Raw genomic sequence first — 14,709 nt, 5'->3', positions numbered from 1 at the left:
ATTATGTGTATGCTTTAATCTAGTATCGTCTTATTCATTTTTCGAATTTCTTTTATCTTGATAGATAGAATGAATAAGAAATATTCCATAAGAATAAATCATCAATGCTGTTATGAATAACAGTAGTAGGTGCATATAAAATATAAGAAAACGTCTCACAAGAAATGCTTGTCTCTTGAAAAAGGTTTTCATCATAACTGACATCTGACACATTTCACTATAGTCGCTATCACGAAACAACAACAGCTTGTATGAATATAATTTCACACATATGAACAATCTCTCGTCTCTTTTCTTGTCTTCTAGGGATGGGTGGCGTTTAGTTCGCAAGGTGATCGTATAGCTTTAACGCAAATAGAACAGATGATTGACGGGCAGTACTACAAATTAGGATACTATGATACACAAGCCGACAATCTCACCTGGTTTGACAAGGAGAAATGGGACGGTGGAAAGGTGAGTATCAAAGTGCTGCGGCTTCCTCCTGGGAAGGCGCTGTTTATGAAGAACATTCAAATTTATTGCAAAACGTTGTACAATCAAAATAGCGAAACAATAGGTTTAACAAATATTTATTAATGGTGTCTGAACAATAGAATAAAATTCGCTTGAATATCTCGCATAACTTATGGTCTCGCTCTAAAAGCCATTGGCAACCAAGTGTGTAGCTCGTTGTTTTTTAATAAATTAATTGACAAAGATGTATATTATCTTCACTGGAAGATAGAGGATATTTTCATCGTAACATTGTTAAATAATTTGTAAAACCATTCGTTTGCTCAGTAACAAGCTACATACTTGATTACCAACGACTTTTAGGACGAGATCGTGAATTAAGCGAGATATGTATTTTTAATTATATTTTTAACGAAGGCAATATAATTTAAGTTAATGTAAATTGTGATACTTTAATTTTTCTTAACAACATATTCCCTCAAAATAATAATTACAGTGAAACCTCCATGAGTCGATATTCCATGACTTGATATCGAACCATACTAAAAACAAAATTTCATGGTTACTATGATATTAGTCATATTATTTAACTCCAAATGATGGAACTGTATTTCACTTACATCGAGGTAAAAACCTGCCATTGAAAACTTGATACTATGTTGTACAAAAAATGAGGTTTGCATTGGTTTCATTCGTTATACACGTCAAAATTGTAGAACATAATTTAGAAAACGGTTCATTTCATTGAGTAAATTCCATTGCTCAACTGCTTAGGAGGTGCTCTTACACAGTTGTTTCTTGGCTTGGTGACCTCTTAATTCATAACAAGCGATGCACTAATTGTTAAAAATCTTAAATTTAAAACAGACTATAAAGTTTTTTAACTTCAAATTAAAGCTACATAGAACGACCTCTATTGCCCATAACTGTATGTCAGTCACATTCGACCTTTTTGTCAATTTCGAGTTAATGCCGTGGAGAGTCATCAAATGATAAACACTTTCGATCAACTTACTAAAATCGGTGAGATTGTTCTAGAAAATTCTAGAAAAATACAGTTGTTTTGTCACATTAGTAATTATAACCGCATAATAGTCACATTGAGATTGTATATGGGTCTCGTAATGTAGTAGCAATGAAATTTCTATCAGAATTATTTTCTGATTATTCACCCAATATGCTATATTTGCTGCACGCTCAAAAAAGCGTTCTGGAAAACGTGAACTGTCAAAAATACACCGTGAACTACCATCATTGGTCACAGATACATGATCTAGTTCACGGTGTATTTTTGCTTATTGACGAGTTCACGTCTGCTGTTCACGGATATGAGAACGGATTTTTTTCTGTGTGTACAAACTTTAGGCCTGATATAAGCACTTTTTTCAATATTTTTAGAAATTTTAGTTTCCTTCCATACTGCCATAAAACGCACCCTTAGTATTCCATTTACTCAATGCCTACTTTTGTCGAATGTTACAAATATGCAGTTATGGGCCGTCTAGGTTTACCATATTCTTCTGACAACAAGCGACACAAAATTGGAATTCTGACGATATGAGCCGATGGCAGCCAAGTTTCCGCAAAAAATATTCAATGTATAATGTACTTGATGAGTATTCATTTCAAAACCATTCATAACGCGTTGATCTCACGCCCTTGTTTATTTTATGACAATAATATAAATTATGTCTGCCTTTGTTGTTATTACAAGCTTTGTAGAATGTACTAAACAATAAAAACAAAAAGTGACCACAATTTATAGTAAAAAGTGCTCACAAACGCTTCCTTTGTTCCATTTTGTATCTCTGGAACGACAACGATAATATAATGAAAAATAGCCCGAAGCTGATTTATATTTCGATTGCTTTATCCTACCACTACCGTTCGCAGCACAGAGTGCGGTGAAATTGCCTTCGCCATTAAGTGCATAGAAAAGTATGAATCCGAGAAAGTCTCAGCTTCAATGGGGCTGCGAAAGTTTTCCGCTATCCGTGCAGTTTAGAACTGCGCAAAGGGGATTTGGATAATTGCAGCATCTATGAGATCGCTTTTCTTCGAACGCGAGATAGCGATAGAGATCCTGGAAGAAGGATGCTCAAGTTCACTTTGCTATCGTTAGGTGCAGATATAGTGGCAATAACAAAATCCTTATATCCATGGGAATGAATTGCTTCAGATCCCCGGAACAGTTCGATGAGTATCGTATGAGCTCTTTGGGCGGCCGTCGTGTGACTGCAAAATTGCAGTAAATGAGATAAGTTTCCAAGCAGAATTATCTTGCTTGAAATTTTGCTATCGGAATGGGAGTGAATGGTTGCATTCAGATACTTATGGTACGAAAACTTCTTCGCTTGAGGATAATCGTTCCAGAAGTGGCCTTATTCACGAAAAGCTTTCAAAGTTGTTGGGTGTTCCAGGAGGCTGAGAGCATCTACAGTATCGGACATAAAAAAAATGCACCAAAGCCTTTTCCCCAAACAAAATGGTCAAATTCACTGCTAATGTTCGCATAGTCGACGTAAGTGCCAATATGACAAAAATGCATTTTTTTTATTTATATGCATTCTTTACCTAATAATACATCGTAGGACATGCAAACAGCTTTCATTTGTTCTGAAACATTTGAAGAGGAAAACTTATTCGAAGAAACACCCGTTTTGCCTAGTGTTTATTCGGATAATTTAGCGTATAAACCAGGTTGCTATGACAGTGCCCTGGTGTTTACGTCAATTCATCCATCATCAAACTCACTGATTGGACGGATAAAATTATGTATGCGTTTGCAAATGACAAAAGCAGTCCCCCAGTCAACTTTTTGAATTTCAATCTCTAGCTAATGCATAGATTATTTGATTGAAATTGATGAAAGATTCAACAAACGCAGTTGGGAACACTAAAACGGATTTTCCCAGAAATGATAGTGCTTGTGGTTACGTCGACCATGAAAAAATGGACAGCTCAGAGAGTTATATCTTTGCCGTTTCACAACTGACTCTTTTCAATTTTTCTGTGACGAACTACAAATTATTTAAATTATCGATAACCATTCAAAAAGCGGTATGAAAATTATTGATTCAAAAATTACAGATTTGTTGAATTTTGTTAAAAAATGCACCAATACAAAAAGTGATGTCGCTGACAAACTACACGTCGTACAGTGTCCGTGTATTTGTCTTGTGTACCAATTTATTGTGAATTGAATTATAAAGTCGTTCTGCAACCTTGGTTTTGATTAGATTATAGAAAATGTTGATGATTATTGCCAAAATCTTGCAAAATTTGGAAAACCGTTCGATTTTGACACGGCGTCAAAATGTATGATGTCTAACGTTTAAAAGGTGCCGTGTTATTTACGTTACCAAGGTAACTAGTGAATATGGCACCGCTCAAACATCAAATTAGCGAACTCGTGGTTCATAGATGGTCCCCATAATTTTATTTTGATTTAAGTTAAATTACTCTATGTAAAGACAATTAAATTTTTTACACTAATTTCACGCTTTGTATGTCATAAGAATCTACATGAAATAACAATATGCAACTGTCTCAAAATGAGTCAGCGTCAGGTTTCAATGCAACGAATGGAACCAAACTAAAGAATACATGAGACAGCATATGAATCTAAAAGACAGCATTATGAACAACGAGAGCAATATTCTACCGTCAGCCTTTCATCTCATCCGCATATCTTCCTCTGTCGTCTAGGTTCCACAGGACAGGACAATCGTGCGACGGGTATTGCGGACCGTTTCGTTGCCCCTCTTCATCTGCATGAGCACCGTCTCCAGCTGTGGAATTCTGGTGGCGATAGCTCTCATCGTGTTCAACATATGGCACCGACACCGGAGGTAAGTGCTTTCACGCGGATAATAAACTTAATCCTTCCACACGCGACACTATCAGCATCAACAACTACTATTTTACATCCATTTATATATCTACTCCAAGAATGAAGCATTCTACAGTGGGTACTTTTGCGAGCAAACAAAACTTTCTTTTTTGTTCATATAGGTATTGAAGGTACTTTCGAAAGACATCAAACGACTAAACGTGTTCACTTATGCCAAAGCATCTCTGAGGTTGAAGTGGACAACTCCTAGCTTAACTATGCATTGTCACATTGTTAGATGGATTCGATGGCTTTTGAGTCACAATTCGTCTTGAATGAGATTTAAATTACAATTACTAGTTCTAGCGGTATTAAGGGCAAGCGTGCAAGTGAACCTTAAGAGATTTGTTCCCTAACTTTGCCCAAATCCTATCAATCCCTCATATTCTCATAATCACTGTGCCATTTAAATTGAAAATAAATTTGAAAAGTATTAGTTTGAAAGCCTCTTGGGAGTGTCCCTATAGTTGCGGTAGTGCCATTTACACTGATTTAATTGAACAACATGGTTGAAATATCACGATAACATTTTTAAACTTCACTCACTTGTACCAATAGTTGCGGTAAAGTGTTCCTCTAATGGACGATCCCATAAGAAAACAACGGATACCGCAATTATAGGAACACAAATTAAAAATTTACCTCAACTAAAGGAACAGTGTACGAATAGTGGAGGTATTATTTTTCACTGACATGTCGATGGTTACTGCGATGGAATCAATTTTCTTATTAAGTAAATGGTCGTTACTTCCCGTTACAACAATAATATGTACATTCATTGCGCTACTTGAATTTTGAAGTGTTGGAAGAAGTTGACTCCTGCTTAGTATCTGCACTATTGGAACATTTACCCTAAATATCATCCAAAAAACGCGTTTTTTTAGCACTATGGGACAATAGAGTGATGCAAATTTGTAAATTTTTGCTCCCCTAAGCTTAACAACTGATATTATGGTAAATAGCATCCACCTAAAGTTTGAAATGAATCAGAAGAAATTTGACTGTGCACAGGCCATTTGAAGTTTATATGGAGATTACTATGGAAAACGCCATCCTTTTGTGTTCAGCCCTCTATCTCTTCATCATAATGTTTTATGGAACAGTGAACACAATCTTCTCAAGTGAAATCCTTTCAGCTGCAACTTTGCCGAAGATCACATTTTGATTGGACGTCAGGATAATTTGCTATTCATAATCAAGGATGGAAATCTAGTGATCATGATAAAACAAATGATGCATCGTCAAGCCATCACAACAAACTTCGCTCCGCGAAAAATGAATCGCTCGGCATGTGTGCTAACGATCAATTGTTCGCAAACCGAATTCATAGATTTTGGAAGATTTTCACGCTTTCTCTCTGCGATATGACTTCTAGCATACCATTTTTGATTATGAACATAAACTGGGTATGCATTTTGCATGCTAAACCAACTGCCCGGCAGGCAACAGTGGTGATCTTGCTGGGTAGAATAGATCAAAGTAATCCAGGCTACTATGTTCTAAAGCAAAAAGCAGTGTTGCTCTGAAAGTAAGTGAATGTTCATCTCAGCATGGTTTAGACTTTGTTATCAATAATAGCAAATTATCCTTACGTCCCATCAAAATGTGGTCTTCGGCAAAGTTGTAACTGGGAAGATTTCACATGAGAAGAGTTTGTTCACTTTTCCATTAGTTATTATTACGATCAGTTAGAGGCCTGAACACAAAAGGTTTGTCTTTTCATAGTAATTTCCATAGAAACTTCAAATGGCCTGTGCACAACCAAATTTCTTCCTAATCACTTCAAATTTTGGGAGAATGACTTTCATCTTAATTGACACCGTTTAAGGTGAAGATGAATCGAAGCCAAACCTCAAATTTTCAAGAGCACGGATCTAGAGAACCAAACATCCGTTTAAGCTGAAAACTTAATCGATTGGTCACTCGCTGGTGGTAACCAATCGATTAAGTTTTCAGGTCAAACGGGTGTTTGGTTCTCCAGATTTGTGCTTTTGAAAATTTGAGATTTGGCTTCGATTCATCTTCACCTTAAGCATAGGGGAGCAAAAACTTTGAAATTTTCATCAGTCTAATGGGACAAGTATGCGACCCATACGGCATTCGATTAATAAATAAAGTTTTATGTTAAATATTTTTTTTTTTCCATTTCTTTATATATGTTCAAACATTACATCCATTTCTTATAACTAGGTGTTCTGTGTTCGGTTACACTATCTTCCCAAATTAGTTGAACTAAATTGAACTATTATTAACATTTTTTTTAAAACATATTACAGCTATAGCACAATATATTTTCAAACTGACACATAAACAGCTAGAACAGGTTGCGTACCCTTCTGCGTTCAAAACAAAATATTTCGTTGAAATGCTTGATTGTATTTATTACACAGTTCAAGTTTTACGTAACTTTAACTGAAACTCAAAGAGAATAGTAGTTTACGGAAAAAGTTGCAGAAGGATGATTTTTACAGCACGAGTTGTAAATTTATCCTACGAGGCTTGCCGAGTAGAATAATTACGACGAGTGCTGTAAAATCGAGTTCTACAACGAGTTACGTACAACACTTTTTGCAATTTTGTAGAAGACCACTTGAGGGTATCAAAAATAATATCGGAAAATGCAAAAATGTTTTTTGCAATTTCTCATCGTAGTAGACTGCACTGAAGTATGCAGTGCGGGAATAGTCATTACCTAACTGAAACCAGTGCTGTAATGATTCATTACGCAACGCTTTCTTATTACGCAACTGTTTTCAATTGCGGTTGCACACAACCATCAATTGCGGTTGCACACAACCATTTCTCAGAAATTGTAAAATAATGGTGGATGCATTTCGATATAATTTCTGATACCCTCAAGTGGTCTTCTACGAAATTGCAAAAAATGTTGTACGTAACTCGTTGCAGAACTAGATTTTTACAGCACTCGTCGTAATTATCCTCGTGCAGTAAAAATCATCATTCTGCAACATGTTCCGTAAACTACTATTACACAATAAGTTGCAGTATATTTTCTCGTTGTTATAAATAGGGATGGCCTACTTGCTCCAAAATCCGCTTAATAATAGAAAAAAAACTTATTATTATTCAACCCACTTGATGAACAGCTATTTTGGCGACAGGGTTCGAATCCATGTCGGTTTGATCTAATAGTCAAGTATGCAGCAATGTTCGCCATCTAATTTCTTTTGCTTTTCTCGATAAAGCTATTTTCAAATTCTATTTTCCACTCAGCGACAGCACAACTCTTCTAGGTAACAGACAATGCAACCGCTCACCAATGCACTCGATTCAGTTTCGACAGTGGAGTGAAATATGCATCCGTTTCCTCAATAAATAAATTTCGTTTTCGATTCACTGAACACGAGAATTGCCAAGCTTATGCGGTCTCTCGTCGCATTTTTGCGGAAGATAGCGGATATTCTGCTCTACTTGACGGGTAAAGACCGTATTTAACCTTCTGTTATTTTTACGATTTTCTATCCGTCATTTTTTATCCTCTCACAGTAAGTGGCAGCGGCAAGAAGCACTTTCTGAGAATAAAAAACTGGACGAAGCGGATCAACGGTGGTGTGTTTTTGACTATGCAAATTAACAGTCGGATGTCATAAAAATAGAGCTTTTGTTTTATCATTCATTCATTTTTTTAATTCAAAATTATCACTTTCTGTTCCATATTACAGTTCAAGACAGCAAAATACAGTGTCTAGTGAAACAATACCCGTGTCAAACAATACCTACTTGCTTTTTTTCACAGCAATCAACCAGAACAACACGGTCGCGTGCCAAGTCTTTCAGCCGAAACCATTGTAAATTATTTTTCAACTTTTTTTAATGGCTCTTTTATTTCTACTGATAGATCTGAGTCAAACAAAAAAAAGACTAGTTTTTCAGGACTGTCGATCATCTCTAGTATTGTTAAATATCTGTCGATGAAATGTGTTATAAAATAATTATTTCGCTTGGCTTCCAGTTCATATAAAGCCAACTCTCCAAGGATGAAAAAAAATCGTCTCTACCGACAAACAACACGGTATTTGAACGGTCTAAGAGGGCCGTCGCTCTTACAGCAGCATGATTTCAGCACTTCACTACACGTGCGTTTTACCGATACATGAAGCATCCGATGCATCGTTTGTCGTGGGACAAAGAGTTTGTCGGATGTTGTTACAAGTTGCGATCAACTCGAATAATGCCGTATTCGCGCTATTTTTTTTTTTCGCGCAGACCATGTGCAAATGATTTTCGAATCATAAATAGCATGTACAAAGGCAAATCACATAAGAAAACCGAAAAAATCCTCAAAATAATAAAAAATTAAGGTGAAGATGAATCGAAGCCAAACTTCAAATTTTCAAGAGCACGGATCTGGAGAACCAAACATCCGTTTAAGCTAAAAACTTAATCGATTGGTCACTAGCTGGTGGTTGTTGAAGTGATTAGGGACGGAATCATATTAAATTAAAGTGATTCAGGTCTGATCAATTCTATATTCAAGTGTATCAGCTCTGATTCATATTCTAGTGATTCTGGTATGACTTACTCCATGTGCGAGTGATTTAGTCAGGACTCATATTCATCATATTCAAATTATTTAAGTCAGAATCTCTTCATATACAAGTGGTTCAAGTTTGATTGACTTCATATCCAAGTGATTGATGTCCGATTCTCTCTATATTCATGTCCTTCGAGTTTGATTCACTCTATATTCAAGTAATTCAGGTTTGAATTGAAAAATCATGTCAAATTCACTCCATGTTCAAGTGACTCTGGATAGATTCGTTTTGTATTCAAAAGGTTCAAGTTTTGTTCGCTCCATACCCGCAAGTGTTTTACATCAGAATCACTTTATAATTAAGTGATTCAGAATAGATTCACTTTCATATTCAAGTGATTCAGTTCGCTCCATATCCAAGTGATTCTTACCTGATTCACTCATATACGACTGTTTTAGGTTTGATTCACTTAATGTTCAAATGATTTCAAGTGATTCATGCTTGATTCACTTCATTTTCAAATGGTTCAAGTTTGATTCACTTCATGTACAAGAGTTCCAGGTCTGATTTATTTCATATTAAAGCGATTTAGGATTATTACAGTGATTTATGTTTGATTCACTTCATATCCAAGTGATTCATGTCGGACTCGCTCCATATTCAAGTGCTTCAGGTTTGATTCGCTTTATATTCAAGTGCTGCAAGTCTGAATCACTTCATATTCACCTATTTCAAGTACGAATTACTTGATATTCAAGTTGTTCAGGTTTGATTCATCTAGAATGTATGTGCATTTTCCACTTTTTCAGATATGACTCCATGCTCAAGCTGGTTAGGGCTGATTCACTTCATTTTCAAGTGATTCATCATGTTTGATTAGTTCAATATCAAAGTGATTAATGTTTGATTTTTGAAATAAATTTAAGGCATTCAGGTCTCATTCACTTTATATTCAAGTGTTTCAGATTTGATAAGCTCCATATCCAAGTGACTCATGTCCAATTTTATTGATATTCAAGTGTTTCACTTCTTACCCTTGACTTTCTGAACAACTTTGCTGAAGACGCAAAACTTCGAATCAATCTGGATTGAACTGGAAGACTCGAACTTTCTATCTCTTGTGGATTAAAAGATGGAACTAGTTTGAAATACTTAATTTTACATGCTCACTACCGCCACCTAGCGGCAAAATCTCGAACCAAACCGTTTGTCGTCCGGATGTCCTTGGCCTTCTGAATAATTTTGCCGAAGACTCGAACTTTCTATCTCTTGTGGATCACAAGCTAGAACTTATTTGAAATACTCAATTTTACATGTTCACTATCGCCACCTAGCGGCAAAATCGCGAACTAAACTAATTGTCTTCCGGATGTCCTTGATCTTCTGAACAACTTTGCCGAAGACCCAAACTTTCTATCTCTTGTGAATCACAAGCTAGAAGTAGTTTAAAATGCTCAATTTTACATGCTCACTACCGCCACCTAGCGGCGCGAACTAAACTATTTGTCTTCCGGATGTCCTTGATCTTCTGAACAACTTTCTCGAAGACCCGAACTTTCTATCTCTTGTGAATCACAAGCTAGATCTAGTTTAAAATGCTCAATTTTACATGCTCACTACCGCCACCTAGCGGCAAAATCGCGAACCAAACTGCTTGTCTTCCGGATGTCCTTGATCTTCTGAACAACTTTGCCGAAGACCAGAATTTTCTATCTCTTGTGAAACACATGCTAGAACTAGTTTAAAATGCTCAATTTTACATGCTCAATACCGCCACCTAGCGGCAAAATCGCGAACTAAACTATTTGCCTTCCGGATGTCCTTGATCCCCTGAACAACTTTGCTGAAGATCGCTTCTTTGCAAGTCGTAAGGATCTCGAGATATAGCAATGTGAATTTACCTGTTATGAGGTGATGCTAAACTTTTCAGGGTGATTCAATATTCAGCTGAGTGTTGCAATACTTATTTTAGTGAGTCCGTATTTATGACGGGTAGTGTATATTATCTAGAAGATAGTATTTATAAATGTAAGAATGAATCCGTGGAGTAAATACTAAAGGAATATTTCGAAAAATTGTATAAAGGACCTCTGCATCTTTTTACAACTGAACCTTTCTGTGATTAGCAGATGAAATTGTTAAAAGGCCCAACAATTAATCTGTAAAGTATTGAATATCAAAATCTTTGAGAAGCATCTCAAATGCTGAAGAAATTGTGCATGAATTTTGGAAGCAAATCCTATAGTGTAGGCTTCGGGACCGTACGATTAGTGTCGTCAAACAGGTATGGGTTCGATTTCCAGACAGATAAAAATATTTAAATTCCATTGTAGTTACCGTGATGAATCAAAATCCGGACGTTACCAATATCCGGACACTCCAATAACATTCAATAATTTCCATATAGATTTGATTTAAAATGTGCTTTTAATTATTTACATCTGATTTGTGTAACATTGCTTGACACTATACTATGATTTTTCATCTAGTAATCATTGAAAGAAAATTGAAAATAATAAAAATATAATTGTGACCCCAGTTTGACAACGTATCTTCGTGGTGCAGTTTTGTGGGTTTACCTCGCCAGCAAAAGAAGAGAAACGTTGTGTGAACGAAAAATAATTGAAAAGTGAATTGTTTGTGGATTTGTGATAACAAAAGAGTGTACAAACTAGTAGATGAACAATTGTCGAAGCGGCAGAAAGTAGTGTATAAGGATATTTTTCGAGCGAAAAATGAGTGTCCGGGTCAGTGAACCATGATTTTAAATCCGGACGCTACGCATTCGAGTTATATTTTACGTTAGTAAATAACTATTTAAAAAGAAAAATGCGAATTAAATCTAAAGGAAAGCTTGGAAAAGTGTATGTTTAAATGAAAATTAGATAATTGCGGAAAAAATGCTTCAATGATAATTATTAGTGCAGGTCATCTGATGCTAACTGCAGCCAAAGAGAGTAAGTAACCGAAATAATAAATTTTCTCACAGTTAATTTTTGAGAGCATTTATATGTGTTTCTATGTGATAAGTTTAATTAAATGTAGTCTAATGACCGCATTTGAATACATTTCTTGGAAATTTATTTCAATTTAGCTAGCTAGAGTACGAGTGTCCGGAAATTGATTCAAAAGTGTCCGGCTTTTCGATTCATATGTCCGGATTTAAAAACAAGACTTGTGTAACAAATATAATCATTTTAGTATTTATTTCTTTATTTGAACAACAATACTTGTCATTATCATGAAGAATAATGTCCAAACGATATGCGACATGGTGGTACATTCATAAAATCAAACAAAAATGGATTGAAATCGGTGTAAGATCATTTTTCACTGCTTAAGCGTCCGGGTATTGATTCATCACGGTACACTGAAAAACAAAGTAAACTTGAATTAAACTCATATATTATTACAGCACCTCGTTGAATTTTCAACTAGAGATGCCTGAATTTTACATGATAGAGTAAATTTAAAGTAAAAATAAGAAATTGATCGTTGACATATCAGTTTATTTTGGTGCTCTATGGCTATTTAACAAAAACTATTTGAATTATAAGAACTTTTCGACTATAACATTGCAAAAATATTAGAAAAATATATTTCAAACAAAAATTTAAGTATCATACTAATTTTCTGTATTAGTTAGACGTTGTCACTGTAATGCACCGATCCGGCATAGCATAGATTTCTACAAATACATGTTTAATTTTAATAGTACTGTCTAACTAAACATATCTGTATTACGCTCCTATATAAGTTTGCATAGAGCATGGGATAGATTAGCCAAGGGGACAGTGTATATATTTTTTATTTTCAAAGAATAAATTTCACCATACAAATGATAAATACGAGGACAAACAATATTCGCTTAATTGATAAGGTGTAAATCTAATAGAATTGAATGCAACTCCCTTTAAGTTACTAAATGCATACATTAGCTTCGTCAACCTAATGAAAATTTCATCACTTCTGTTTCTTAACGTCAAGGAAAGTTGTTTTAATTAAAATGACAATTTAATATTCATACCTTCCCCAGCATTTGCAGCTGTCTCGCTGTGGAATTGCAACAAAGATCTGCTCAGTGGCTTTGTGCATCTGATTAGCAACGTCAGTCTGCCGTCCAATCCAATAATCTCCTGGATCAGATATTATATACACTTGAGCTTCCATTCAGTATAGTACAATTTTCAACTGCAGCAGACACAAAATAGTCAGTATCAGTAGGGTTGATGTATCCATATTCGCCACCCTTAGAAAAATATTTAAATCAATCAAGTCTTTTGCATATTGTCGATACGTTAAACGAAAGCTTCCAATCCATGTTTCGCAGGAAAAATATGAGAACTCTTTAGACATTTTGTTTTCATATTGAAAATTGGGATAGCACATACTGAATTACCTGCATCCGTATTCGTTGTTTTAATTTCGGTTTCCAAATTCGCCACCTACATTGATTTTTTATGGAGGGTAGCAACAATGAAAGGCAAAAAATTTAAGGAAAATGATTTTCAACAAATATTGAGGTTTCTAAGGATGCTGCCACATTATTTTAAAGTAATTAAAAAAACTACAAGTTTTATGTCTATTTGTGTCATAAAATGGCATAAACTTCGGTAAGGCGAATACTGGTACATCTACCCTCAGTTTGCTTCTATGTACGTGAACCGTATTGTCCATTTCGGTCGCTATGCGGAAACTGTCATGTGCTTTTCAATCCTGATTAGATTTCATTTCAGCTTCCACAACAGTATCAACTTTTTGACATACGGCCTTTCTGATGGATCCGGAAAGCAATGAATAGCGACAGAAGCATTGTGAATACAGAGTGACGAAAATAGCTGAAAATTGACTTCTCGTAGCCAATTATTTTTCGAATGTACATAACAGTTCATAAGGCAAGTGTGTCAGCCATGCAAAAGTGTCACTAACAATTCTCGAAAACTTATTCAACCAGACTCAAGTCAAAAAAGTATACAAACTTACTTTATCGATTCTACGTGTTTCACAGGCGAAATTCTACACGTTTCGCTTTGAACAAACTCGATGTTTCACTTTTAGAACGTTTAATTTCCTGATTTACAAAACGACGAAAGTAAAATTTTCAACTTTCGTAACCTAACCACTACTTTTGTCGCTCCGCTGTATGGAGAGACAAAGTGACTTAATCACAAATCAAAACAAAACACTACTTGAGTTGATTTTACACTGGTAAAAAAACGTCGCAAGTAACTGCATAAAACGGCTTATCATTTTGTTATAAAAATTGTTGTAGGAAATAATAAGAACTCTCTAGTTTTTGAACGCGAGCTCATTGTGTGCAAAATTTAAGCACACGGGGAAAAAATGTTAAAAAGGTGATTCATTTTAAAATAGTTTCAGAAGACAGGTTTTGATTCTTCTGAATGAATTTTCTCAAAACCGTATAGAAGTTACTTACGTCGATTTGAAAAAGTTATCGAGAATTATTCAATGTTTAAGTAAGTTTTCTGGCAAAGTGAGCCATGAGTCAGCAAAAAAAAAAGCGGTTTGAGTATTAATAATAGTGGCTCCATGAAAAAAATGAACAAGCTATACACCCAAAATAAATCGGATGGCGGATTTCCCTCCTAGCGTTTTAGGTGCTAAATCCACCTATTGATGGTAAGATTCGCCTCCTAAGCGTAGACGGGCAAACCCGTCAATTGAAATCGAGCACATTGGACTTGAAAATTCGAGCAATCTAAATGTGTACGCCCGACCCACACAATTGCACAACCAATCCGAAGACGAATGATGGCATCGGAAACGCACACTTAGGCAAATGGTCACGCGGCAAATGGATGGTGGACATGTCAGAGGAATGGAATGAATATTGCAATATAAAAC

At 35.5% G+C, this 14,709-nt stretch overlaps 1 protein-coding gene across 1 annotated transcript in view; it reads left to right on the top strand.

The window, feature by feature from the left end:
- LOC5569106 (gamma-aminobutyric acid type B receptor subunit 1) overlaps window positions 1-14,709 on the top strand; it is a 473,264-nt gene that overhangs the window by 412,585 nt on the left and 45,970 nt on the right. Inside the window, 2 exon segments of the mRNA XM_021844473.1 lie at window positions 307-456; window positions 4,165-4,307. Coding sequence (XP_021700165.1) covers window positions 307-456; window positions 4,165-4,307 — 293 coding nt within the window.

Source organism: Aedes aegypti, chromosome 2 (assembly GCF_002204515.2).
Source record: "Aedes aegypti strain LVP_AGWG chromosome 2, AaegL5.0 Primary Assembly, whole genome shotgun sequence".
Classification (NCBI taxonomy): Eukaryota; Metazoa; Arthropoda; class Insecta; order Diptera; family Culicidae; genus Aedes; species Aedes aegypti.
The sequence above is the reverse complement of the archived record's forward strand: the minus strand, read 5'-3'. Positions and strand labels throughout refer to the sequence as shown.